The 13,378-nt window shown below is 31.1% G+C and overlaps 1 protein-coding gene and 1 long non-coding RNA gene across 2 annotated transcripts in view; one reads left to right on the forward strand and one right to left on the reverse strand.

The window, feature by feature from the left end:
• The window catches only part of LOC117021089 (uncharacterized), a 160,798-nt gene extending 153,067 nt beyond the window's left edge, over window positions 1-7,731 (forward strand). Inside the window, exons 4-5 of the long non-coding RNA XR_004422807.1 lie at window positions 5,940-6,052; window positions 6,492-7,731. This is a non-coding gene — a long non-coding RNA (uncharacterized LOC117021089). The remainder of the gene's footprint in view (window positions 1-5,939; window positions 6,053-6,491) is intronic.
• Window positions 1-13,378, reverse strand: part of NBEA (neurobeachin) — a 658,659-nt gene that overhangs the window by 501,627 nt on the left and 143,654 nt on the right. The window contains 5 exon segments of the mRNA XM_033103847.1: window positions 2,259-2,356; window positions 2,453-2,515; window positions 3,281-3,360; window positions 9,386-9,554; window positions 10,728-10,880. Of these exon segments, the coding sequence (XP_032959738.1) occupies window positions 2,259-2,356; window positions 2,453-2,515; window positions 3,281-3,360; window positions 9,386-9,554; window positions 10,728-10,880 (563 nt within the window).

Consider the following 13,378-nt stretch of genomic DNA (forward strand, 5'->3'; position numbering starts at 1 on the left):
GTGTCCTTTCATGCTGTGACCTTTTACCAACCTCACTGTCCTTGTAAGCATCGCAAAGCCTTCTAGTTAATGATTATCTGTGTTCCTTAAAAAGATAACCATAAATCGTTTTATACGGAAAGGCTAGGATGACATCCCAGATGAATATCAAACTGCTGACAATATGGACCACCTGGAGGTCTGGCCCCTGGCACGACAGCATTCGTTGTCTCTTTGCCTTGTCAATCATTAGTACCTGAGTATACTTTTTTTTTAAGATTTATTTTTATTATTTTTTTTTAAGGACGGGGCAGCTCACAGTGGCCCATGCAGGGATCAAACCGGCAACCTTGGTGTTATCAGCACCATGCTCTCAACAACTGAGCTAACTGGCCACCCCTAAGATATACAATATTTAAAAGAGTACAGTAACAGGAGTTTTTAGCATAGAATAATCTGCGCAGAATTGCTGGGCTGTCTCTTCCACTCAGACCCAATCTTTCCGTACATAAATTACCCTATAATAAATTATTACACTGTATGGAGTTGCCTGCTTCATTTGTTGGTCTTAAGACACATTCTCGTTACATTGACCATATTGACCATTACAACTTTGCCCCACTGTTGGACAAATGTCACTCTATAATTTGAAGTTGAAATAATCTAGCCTAAACAAAAAGCTGGTAATAGAAGATGCACTGTAATTTTCATATCATGTCAGTAACATTAACAAAGGGGAACAAAAACTTAAAGTTAGTGACACCTATTTTATGTTTCACATTAACTTATACTATTAAAAAAGAAAGTAACATATTTCTTGTTTTATTTTGTTTTTGCATTTACTGAAGAACAGACTATGAGTAAAAATAAACTCTAGAGTGATTATTTCCCTTGGAAGATGATTTCTTTCAAAAACGTCAAGTTCTTAAATGAATATATATTTACACTGAAATCTATTTTCAGCACTGGTAAAAATCAAGATCAGTCATGAAAAAAGACAAATATGAGAATAGAAAAGTTATACATCTCAAATAAGAAATATTCAGGAAATCATAAGAAAAAATATTCAACCGCAAAAACAATCTGGAAATCCAAATTAAAAGCTATACTCAGATACAGAATCAGAAACCCAACCGAATTCCTATTTTCTAGGAATAGCTTTGCGTTAGAGGAAAAAAAGGTATAAGATCTACCCTGGATAAACAGAAATTATGATTAACATCTGAAATATGAAAACATCTAGAGTAGTCAAACAGCTACACTACACAGGATTTTCTTCACAACTACCCAAGTGTTTCTTACAAAACGAGATAGACATAGGATTGCAACACCGTATGAATGGGAAATTTACTGACAGATCAGTTCATAAATGTTTACTTGTAATATACTAAAATAGATGAATCCTAATTCATATGCCTGAGCTGTTGATATTATTGACGTTGATATATTATTTCCAACCTGTGGAAGTTCATTGAGTTGCACATGGAATAACTGAGATTTCTTCTTCATTCCAACAACTCAGACTACAGAAAAATAAAAAGGGAGAATCCCTAAAGGGCTAGGTTATAGGTTTAAGTTCCAAAGAATACTATCAAGAAACTATGCTTCACCTGTTTACATAATTAATACAATCTTCATAATTAAACTAAGTCTTCAAATTCTTCAGGTTTGGTCCTCTTGTCCTAAAACTGTCTTTTATCAGTATTATTGCCATTGCACTGACACTGCTCTAGTTCATCATCCCTCAAACTGACGAATAAAATAATCTCTCTATTGATCTCGCAACATCAGCTTTGTCCCTCTCCAACTCATTTTCCACACAGCTGACTGTACATCTAACAAAATGGAAATCTGACAAACTCAATTCCTCATTAAAAATTATATAATTTTCATCACCTACAGGGTGAAATCTAAACTTTTTATCAATCTATACTTTCCAAACCTGGCCGGCCACTATCTAGCTCTGGAGTCTAAACTCATAATTTTCATGCGCTCTCTTTTGTTGAAATATACCACGCTCTCTCTACTGCAAAAAAAATTTGCTCTTCCCTCTCTTAAAATGTCTTTACTATAGCAATGTTTTACTTTTCTTGAGACCCATTTTCTATACACTTCTTCTGTATTGAGTATTAGAGGATTAACATCAGCTTTCACCATTTATTCCATTTTTATGTGTAAGATTTTGCTACATTTATTCCAAAATTCAAGTAACAAAGGTTATTCTTGGAAGCACAACTATACTCAATTAAAGTCTATTAAAATTATTGATATAATCATACCTTATTCCGTTTCTTTGATCAAATGCTGGTATCATTGAGGCTGGGTGTTCTGACATTAAAGCCACTAGTAACTGTAACACATCATGAATATTTTCATCCTGCATAATAAGAATCACCAATATTTCTTTAGTTAAAATTTTATTCTAATGCTTTGAATGAAATAATTAAAATGGAATACCCAAACTGTGTCCTACCTCATGCATTGTAAGTAGGTAATTTAATATACTCTGAAGTTCATCTTCCTTGACCCCTCGATCCTTTAAAAAAAAGAATCATTACTTAATTGAAAACTAAAATTAAAACTTTCATTTAAAACAGAGATCAAAATAATCTCATTTTAAAAGACAATAAAAACAACTTCAAAATAGTAATGTTTTAATTTAAATATCTAGATACTTCATAATTCATATAGTATATTATTGCAAGTTAATAGAAAATATTTAGAAATTTATATCTATTCTTCAAAGTTGCTTACATTTGATTGACCATCATTATAAAAACTTAGTGTATTTTGAACATGTAACTGTATTATTACTATTTTCTAACCATGCATTATTTTCTTCAAATAATGCAAAGCACTGCCAAATTTTACAATATTAATTGTGTATTTTACCTTTACTTTCCATGTTTTTAATCTTACTCTTTTAAAAATCCTACTGGGATAAAATACATAATGTAAACTTTCTCAAACAGGAACACAGGCAAATTTCTGGAATCAAAACGCAATGCGTGTTTGTTATTCATATATGTTCCTTGTCCATTTCTGCCATATCTCTTAGTATGGAGGGTCTCAAAAACTATTAAAAAAAAAGTGAAGTTCAACAAAAACTAATACTAAGATTTACTTAAAGCAATTTATGCATTAAACATAGCTTGTGCTAATTTTACAATTAGCATAGTTTGTGCTAATTTTACATTTACAATTAGCATAGTTTGTGCTACTTTTACAATAATGATTTTAAACTATGCCAAATATTCCTTTTTACCTAATATACTGCCATTCTGCAATTACATAAAATTACCTTTAGTATGAGCTGTTTCAGAAAAAGTAGCATAAACGCCCGTAGTGATATAATTTCTTTTTGTGATGGCCGGGGACCATCTAGAATAAAACAGAAAAAAAAAAAAAAAAAAAAAAAAAAAGAACCCATGATATTAAATAAGCTTAATGCAATGTTAGGATACTATGGAATTTGTTTAGTAGTTATATTTATTATAATTAAATATTTATTACTATTAATGCTATATAATTTCAATTATATCAGAATCTAAATGTTAATTTTCAGATTTTTGGCAATTACAAATTATTCACCACACGTCAAATTTGGGGGAATTACTTTTTAAAAATTATAATACATTAGTATCCATTGATAAATGTATAATCATCAAGGTTACATGGATACTTTTTCCTACTCTTATTACATGAATAGGGTTCCTTTTCCGGAACTTCAAGTCTAAGTTTTCCCAATATTTCTTTCAACCCTCCAATTTGTCTTCATTTAAAGACCATCTCCATTTTTATCCCACTCATTATATAACAAAGCATAGAAAAAGTGACACTGCATTGTAACTATTTTGCAGATTTTGTCTTCCATGTTATTTGTATATACCAAATACATATTACATTGGACACGCAATAAATTTTTATGAGTCAATAAATGAAAATGAACAAGAACAATTAAAATATACCTATCAGCCTTTCTTAATACAACCAGGATTTGTACAGCTTCTTTATAAGTTTTTAAACTACAATCGCTTTATGTGTAAATTCTAACATCTCTTTTCACTCACCAAATATTTCCATGTAGATTATTATATCTCAAAGCAAATGATCCCTCAAACAGCCCATTTCATCTACTCCTGAGAATGAAATCTCTTTTCCATTTCCCCGACTGCCCTCTACATTTTTTGAGCTACTCCTGCCAATAGTACAAAGTACCCTTTTCCTCCTTACCAACACTTTGGTTTACTTTTACTTAAAACATTTTTCATGGTGAAATGTAGCACACATACAGAATATATAAATGTGGAATTTCACGAATTATTGTAAAATGAACACCTGTATAACCACTTTTTAGGTGAAGAAACTAAAACTGAATCCTGGCAGGGAAACTCATTAAGCAATGGCTTACAGATGAAGAGACTGCACAGAGTTCAGGGATGAGGTCCTGATTTATAGCAGATTTCTGATGTCTGCTGTGTAAATACTCCCACCATGACTGACTTCAAGTTCAAGCTACCAATGGTTTAACTATCAGCTCATAAAATCCCGGAATATTTAATCATTGCCTGTGGCACCAGCATAATGGAGCCCGCACTCCCCTCAGCCCTCAGCTCTGAGACACACTGCCCTCCTGAACACACCCCCCTCCATCCCAGTAAAAACAGCCATTATCCTAGTCATAACTATCTTATTTCATTTATAATTTTGCTACCACTTAATGAAATTGGACAAATTTTATATTATCTTTGTGCATCATTTTTGTTGTTGTTGTTAGGTTGAGAATGATAATGGGCTTATATCATGCAATAATTTGTGAAGATTAAATAGATCAATATAAGTAAAGAAATCAGAAGAGGAAAAAATTAGAATAGTAAAGGAATTAAAATAAAATTATTTTAATTGTAAGCACTCAGTAATATTAGATAAAATTACTATTGTCACATATTACACATTGTAAAGAGCAAGTTGCAGAGAAATATAGAGATGTGTGAATTTTGTGCATGTGATATGAATTCGTATTTTACAAAATAAAATATAAATAAATGTACTTTACAAATATAAAACTGAATGAGAAAACAAATCACAAATGATACAATTTATGAATAATACAGAATCATTTAGGAATATATACATAAGTAGTAAAAAGGAATAAAGGATAGTTAAAAATAATGAGAGCTCAAATAAAGAAAAGGCATAAGGAACATAAAATTGAAAACGGGTTATCTCTATGGCTGGAAATGGAAGGAAGATATACCCTCGTTATAATGTTCTATTTTTTAAGCATGGCAATACTTCTATGAGGTTCATTTTATGTTTACATATATAACACTATGTTGTTTACGATGTATTCAAAATAAATCTTTGAAACACCTATCATTTAAAGCACCTATGTATATGCATGTGTAAGTCTGTATATGAGCAGAAAAAAAGTAGCAGAAGGATATATAAGACTGGTGATACCGGCTCCTTGGGAGAGTATTAACTTTTATTCATAAATCTTTGTATTATTTCACTTGCTACCAAGTTCATGCATTACTATGATATTTGTAATGTCAATAAATGTTTTACAGTGAACCATGTACAATAATAATTTAAGAGACAAAAGTGCTAAATCAATCAAAACAAAAAATATCCTACTTTTCAAACTGAATACCTACACGTGAAGAGTTCTATGAAAAGCAAGAGCAGTACAAATTATCTTTAGAGTGTCCTTAAAAGAAAGCATTTTAGTTCAAAATGGTATTTGAAAAAGTTATTTAGAAAACGATAAGTGTCAAATCAGAACTTTACATTCCACTATATAATAAAATTAATTTCAGATGGATTAGAAAAGAATAAATAAAAGCATAGATCAAAAAGAATAAATTAAACTATAAAGAAAAAGGAATGTCCTTCCACTTTCTTGTCACTTTTCTTTAAAATATATTTATTTGTTTTCTTCCCTCCCTTCTCTTTAGGCAGGAGCCAGCAGGGCCTAAGAGCCCAGGGACCTAAGAGCCCAGGAGACAACAGAAGCCAAGGAGACACCAGAGGCTGGAACAGACAAGGAGGCAAACCCTTCTGGGTCAGGGTGAGGAGACAATAAGGGCCAGTGGGGTGCTGTGGCAAAGAAACAACTGGGGTTAAGAGGTGGCAAGGATCATCAAGAGCTAGGGTTGAGGATCTGGCCAGAGTTGCCTGGTACGTCAAAGCTGAGACGGCGATGGTGCACGTGTCCGAACACTGATTCCATGAATGGAATAAGCAAATACGTAAATATATTAAAGATAATGGGAGTAAGATTTCTCACTATTGAAGGAAAAAAGCTGTAAATATAGTAACTTTGAGGCTAAATTGAACCATGTGGTTTTGGACTAGAGTTGAAGGTACTGGTATAAACTCCTGGTTTTTAATACAAATACATTAGTTTAGATGTATGCATGTGTGTGTGTGTGTGTGTGTGTGTGTGTGTACACACATATATATAACATATATATATATATATATATATATATATTTGTATTTCCTAGATCCTTTCCAATAAGAACGCCTAGAAGCAATGACATCCAAAGAGTAATCACCATAACAAGCACACTGAACATCTAGGTCCTGATTTCTAAAAACCATATTCACCACAACAATCCAGGGCTTCTTGAAGAAATGGCTGATTCCAGGACAGGGATGAGGAAAGTGTAAGATGAATCAAGAACATCTTGTGCAAGAAGGCAAAGAAATACTAAAAAATTATGGACATTTTTCATAAAAACCCAAAAATGCATGCAAACGGGCTCCTACTGGCTAAATCTGAGACAACTTGAACATAAAAATACATACCGATCCAATTCAGGAGATAGTCTTTGGGCTACATCCATCAAGCCAATTTTAAGTTTCATGAACCACCCCACACACATTCAGTAACAAACTGTCTGTGGTTTTTTTGTTTGTTTTTTGTTTGTTTGTTTTTGAAACACAACGACTGCTTTCAACAGAAATCTTAAGGCTCCCTAAAGCCTAAAATATTTGTGTCTGGCCCTTCCCAGAGAAAACCCATCAACTACATACTAAATAAAACAGGAACCCATGAAATTTATACTGATATAAAAAATGAACAAATAAATAAATGGAGGAGAAATTCAAGTTTTTCCTACAGTAGAATTCAAAATAATAAATGCCTTAAAAAATATGGTCATTTGGCAGTAAAGCTCTATTCTGACAGGAGTCATCAATGAACTAAAACCAGTTAAGTGAAGATTGTTGAAAAACAGTATATTTGCATATCCCAATGTATTTCTCCACCAAATACTTACTATTAGAAAAGAGATAGTAGTGATTTTACAATGAAGAACCCTGGTAGACGCCACCTTAATCAAATAATCAATGTTAACATCATTACTACTAAGACAACTCAACATCATGTGCCTTTTGACAAGATACAGTGAGACAGAACTGGTATGACCTCCGTGTGATACTTTCCAAAAATGAAAAACCTAAATCTTCATCAGCAAATATCGAACAGACCCCAAATAAGGGACATTCTAAAAGGTAATTTAACTGTTCAAAAATGTCAAGGATATGGACAACAAGGAAATACTACAAAAAATTATTCTGCATTGAAGAATATTAAAATGACAAGGCAACTAAAAGCAATAAAAGATCCTGAACTGGGATTTAGGGGAAACATTATTTGTTTCCTAGAAAGAATATTATTGAATAACTGGTAAAATTTCAGCAAGATATTTAGATTAAATGATAGTATTATATTAAGGTTAATTACCTGATTTTATGGTTGCCCTTGGTTACCTAAGAGAGTACCTTTATCTCTTAGGAAATAAACAGTAGAATATTTAGGACAATAGGATATCACATCTACAATTTATTCTCAAATAATTGACAAAAACATGCATATGTTTATGCGTGTGTTTGTATTTACATAAGAGTAGAAAGTGATAAAATCTATGTGGTTAAATGTAAAATACTGGGAAATATGGTGGAGGTATATGAGAATTTCCTGTACAATTCTTACACCTTTTCTGTAAATTGTAAATCATTTTTTTTGAAGAAATAAATACATATGAATATATGATTTGCCTAAAATAAACCCTATCAACCCTATCAGAGGTAGTATTTAAAAACAAGAGCTCGGAGTCAGATAAACATGATTCAAATTTTAGTTCTGTCACGTTGTACCAACTTTCATTTCCTAATCTGCAAAGTGGGAGTGATATTAACAAAATATGTATGTATAAGTAAATTCCTATGTGTATGTGTACATATCTATTTATATATAATTATATTACATATAAATGATTAAACAAAATTAACATGTAGAATGGTTAGCATGTAGAATGGTTAGATTCCAACCCATGGTGAGCATTCAGTAAATTTTAGGCATTATTCATTTAAAAACAATAGCAACAGCTATAAATGCAAAATAATAGATCTAAGTACAAATACGCAATTTTTAAAGTCCCATCAATGAAAGACATAAAAGTAAGCTAATAAATATTAAAGTAGTGAAATGCTATTTTCCCTATCAAAAAAATTTTTATAAAATGATAATTTGCAATACTATTGTGAATATGCTTAGAAAAGCACTCTAACATACTATTGGTGAAATTGTAAACTGGTACAATATTTCTAAAAAAAAAATTGACAACATTTATGATGAGACTCTCAGTAATTCTAAACAAATCAAAGATATAGGCAAATGATTATACACAATGGATTCAATCACTGCATTATTGAGAGATTTGATTATTCATACAATCAAAACTTTAATGGTACATGCTGTTAAATTACTATGTAGAGCCAAGAAAAAAAAATCAAGAAAATCTCAATTCTGTAAAAGTTTAACTATTTCACATATTTATGCAATGAGAAATAGTGGAAGAACACATACCACACTTGTATCAGTATTCCTGAGGTTTGGGTTATGAATAATTTTTCTCTTCTATATTATTTTATTTCTATGAGTATGTATTTTTATATAACTAGTTAAACTGGAAATAAACTTGAAACAACACAATGCAAAGCAGAATTAGTTTCTACTACACTTGGAAGAAAGGGTGAAGTTTGGGGAAAAATATAAAGAAAAGCAACAATCTCAAAATGTTGAAACAGCTGTATTACAACTCACTAACCATGACCAATATGATTCATCCGTTTTTAATATTATGAATATATCTTCATGAATCACAACAAGCATATAAGCTAAAAGGTAGACTATTACTTCTTTTTACCTGCCTTTATTCCAAAAATAATTTAATACTGCAAAGCTATAAATTTCTTCTTTACCACAAAGAATTCTCAATATACCAGTTTACTACGTAAATGGTATTTTCATAACCGTGCATATCTGCTCACTATAACAGCAGATACAGAACAATTATAGTACAGTGTAATGTCCTGGTAGACTTGTACTTACCTAATCCTTTAGGTGTAATGCCACTGCTGTCAGCAGGATTAATGACCCAGTAGTAATATTTTAATGTGTGCATTAGCTGTAATACTGTTCCTACCCTGCGTATGGTGGTGTAAATGGTAGCAGTTCCAATAAATTCAGCAGACAAATAAGTATATAGGGAAAGCTGAACCTAAGACAGAAAATTAACAGAGCATTAAAATGAATTTAAAATGTCTCAAGTGTGTAAATTATAAATACACATTCTATTCTTATTTAAATGCAAATTAGCAAAGGCCAAGAAAAGACCATTTATTATTATGAGGTTAAAAATAATTACTTATTAAATATTATTTGTATTTTAAAAAGAAAAAAATCTGAAATCAACACATTCTAATAATATTTCTCTTAATAGAGTAATGTAATAGCTATTAAAAATGAAATAATTTTTAATGATTCAGTAATTCCATTTAAAGTATCTGATAGAATGATCAATTATTTAAAAAGTCAACTAGACTAAAGCTCTTAATCAAACTATATTTCAGCACTTAAAGAAACAGAATTAACATCAGTCAGTTACATCATATTTGGAAAAAATGCATTGTCATATATCCTAAAAGTTTGTGTAATTTCAAAATTTAACCCATTGTCATAGTATTAGAATCTAAACAATATAAATAGAGAAATGACAAGCCAAACACCTTTGTTGAGAGAGGGAACAAACTTCAGGTTTTAGTTAGCACTCTAACAGCATAAACTGTAAAAAAACAGTCAGAACTTAAACAGTATTTAAACAAAGTTACGTGGGAGATTTGAAAATTGTAAAAGGCAGCTCAAATTTATTAAAAATGTCCCTCATTATTGACTTCCACTAGAATATAACAGGACTAAGTTAAGGTATACAAAACACTAAAACTTTTATGTTGATCTCTAGAAAAAAATTTATGTGTATGTTTATTTTAAAACAAACAGTATTTACATATCATGATATAAATTGTATATTCACAACCCAAGCAATTTTTCAATTATAATGATCACGATTATCATGATATAGTCACCTGTTATTTTCTCTTTTCTTAGTCTTTTAATAATCAGGGTACCAAATTCTCTTTCTTGGAAAAGTATAAAACACTTCTAATGACTTCAGAATGTAGTTATTACATGAAGGTTAATTTAACAATAGTTTCATTTATTTTAACATTTACATACTTAATGTTTTGATATCTGATACTGCCTAATACAACTGCTTCATATTAACTAAAAACTAAGCTGAAAACGCCAAATGCTTTATATCAGATAGTCTAGATCCCATAACTATTATTTATAACATTACACGAAAATAAAATAAGCGAGAATACAGTTTTACCTTTGCAGGTGTATGTATCCAGATAGCTGGGTTGAATAAAATGTGATCACAAAGCTGCTTCAGCAAAGGTGCTCCGTGAGATAAACCATCAAGATATTTTGCAAAGGTTAAAAATTGCTCCAGGACAGCTCTAGTTATATGAACTCTTGATGACTAAAGAAAGAAAACAGAAATTTAAGCTAAAACTATGCAGAATACCAAAGTGTAAGATTACTGATTTAAAATAAGTACACATAAATTTTTCATAAGTCTCCCTTAATACTTTAAATATAAAATTGAAAACTTATATTTCCTTGGCTATTGAAAATTTAATTATATTTAGAAAGCTAAAATTTTAAGCTAATTTTCTGACAGTTAGTTATCTGAAGCCCTTTCCAGCACAACTGAAGATAAATACCTCAGGTTAAATAATGCCACTCTTAACTCCAGCTAAAGAAATAAAAGAAGTTATGCATGAAAATGATTTTATTCCATTGTTATAGCAGTTGATGAACAAGAGATCTTAGACAAACAAAATTAAAATGAAGTAAAATTCATATCATGGTAATACACGCACACATACACGCACACATACACACACACACACAAACATACAGACGCCAAAAAAAGACATTGGGAAAGAAAAGTGCATTCACTAGCTCCAAACCAAAGGAAAAATAAATCGACCCTACTATTCTACTGAATCTTTTCTTCAAAAAGTTACAAATGAGTTGCACGTCGACAAATGCAAGACATCTTGCTTAGCAATAAACCTTTCTAACCTATCCATAGTATTTAAAAAAAGCAGATCTCATTTTCCTGAAAATATTGTCCTTCTTTGGCTTTCAGGACCCTCAGCGTTATTCCTCAATGACTTTTATTTAAAAGATGGAACTGCTCAAGATTATTTATTTGGTCCCTTTTCTCCATGCATATCCTCTCGCTGAATGATGTTTTATGCTTTCACAGCTTTATATAGTAACATTATTTCTATGCTGAGTACTCCCATCAAGAATTTTCAATTGCCATCACCAATACATAACTTATTTCCACAAATGACAGATCTTCCAAAATTAAAACCAAACCTTAAAGCTGCACTGCCCACTGCAATAGCCACTAGTCATATATGGCTACTGAGCTCTTGAAATATGATTGTGCTCAGTGAATTGTGCTGTAAGTATGTACAATCTGGGTTTTGAAGGTTCAGAATGAAAAACTAACGTAAAATATCTATTATTATTACTAATTGAGTATATTTTGAAATGATATTTTAGATATACTAGGTTAAATAAAATAATTACTAAAATTAATTTAATATTTTGCTTTCTACTGGAAAATTTTAAATAGAATATGAAGCTTGCATTATACTTTAATTGAACAATACTACCCTAGAATATAACTTCAGATGAAAACATTAGAGAGAAAAAGCTGTTTATGAAACTTGAATGTCAAAAAATATATACCCTACACAAATTTCTTCTTCCTCTAGTGATCATTTCTGCAGTATCACCATCCTCTCTAGGGTAAATAATCACCAACCATGCAACCCTAAAGCACAGGTCACATTATACCTTTATCTCCATTATCCACTGATTGAAGTCCAAGTATCAATATAGGATTATTTGGGTCCAATATTACCTACAATCATCATGCTCGCACCAAGGATAACTTGATAAATCTGACCTAAGCATGCCACACATTTTCATACCTCTACGTAAGGGGTCACAAACCCCAATGATTACAATACACAAGTAGCAAGAATGTATGAACTAGGATAGGAGACAATAAAGAGTGGTGATGACTCCTCTTCAGGTTCAAGATACCTAAAGGAAATAAAGTTCAAAACTACAATCTTTCCATTGAGCCAAACAAAATATTTCTTTGGGCCAATTACATGTATAAAACACGTTTGTTTCATCTGTTTTCTCCATCGTGAAACCCTTGCAGCCATTTCCTTTACCTTAATGGTAGAGAGCAATACTTTTCATGTAGTTATTTGGAAAATATACATGTTGCATATTTACTATTTTCCAGATATTTTCCTTGGCACAGCAGAAAGAACAGTTAACAAAACTGGAAGAAAAAAAACCTGCCCTCATAAAACTTACATTCTAAGGAACAAGAAAGTGGGGATATACAATAAACAAAATGGTAAAATATGTAACATGTTAGGATTTAATAAGTGTATCAAAAAAACATGGGGTGGATTAGAAATTTGTAAAAGGGTAGTTAAAAGAAGGTATTACTGAGAAGGTGGCATTTAATTAGTTTGAAGTATGACAAGGCTAGCAATGATTTTGTATTAGTAGGCTTGTGTGTTTGACCAAACACCAATGGTGAGCAGATAAGCAATAGTCCTACAAAATTCAAACCAAGCTTTAGAACATAACTTTACATGAAAATTTTATAAGAAGATGTAGGAAATGATTCCAAGAAATAGCTAAATAATTAATGTGAGGAAGGCGAACAAAAACAGATAAATATTTGAGTAAAAAAAACAAAACAAAACAAAGATTGGGCACTCATTTTAAAGGAACTTTAATGAAAAGAATACAATACTTTTAAATTCTAAACTATTTTATTCATGGATAGGAAAAGTAGATAAGAGATCAATGGTTGTTTCAAGCTCCAGCCAGCTCCTTCATTAGTTACAATTTCAGATGGCTTATCTT

Source organism: Rhinolophus ferrumequinum, chromosome 4, assembly GCF_004115265.2.
Source record: "Rhinolophus ferrumequinum isolate MPI-CBG mRhiFer1 chromosome 4, mRhiFer1_v1.p, whole genome shotgun sequence".
Taxonomy (NCBI): domain Eukaryota; kingdom Metazoa; phylum Chordata; class Mammalia; order Chiroptera; family Rhinolophidae; genus Rhinolophus; species Rhinolophus ferrumequinum.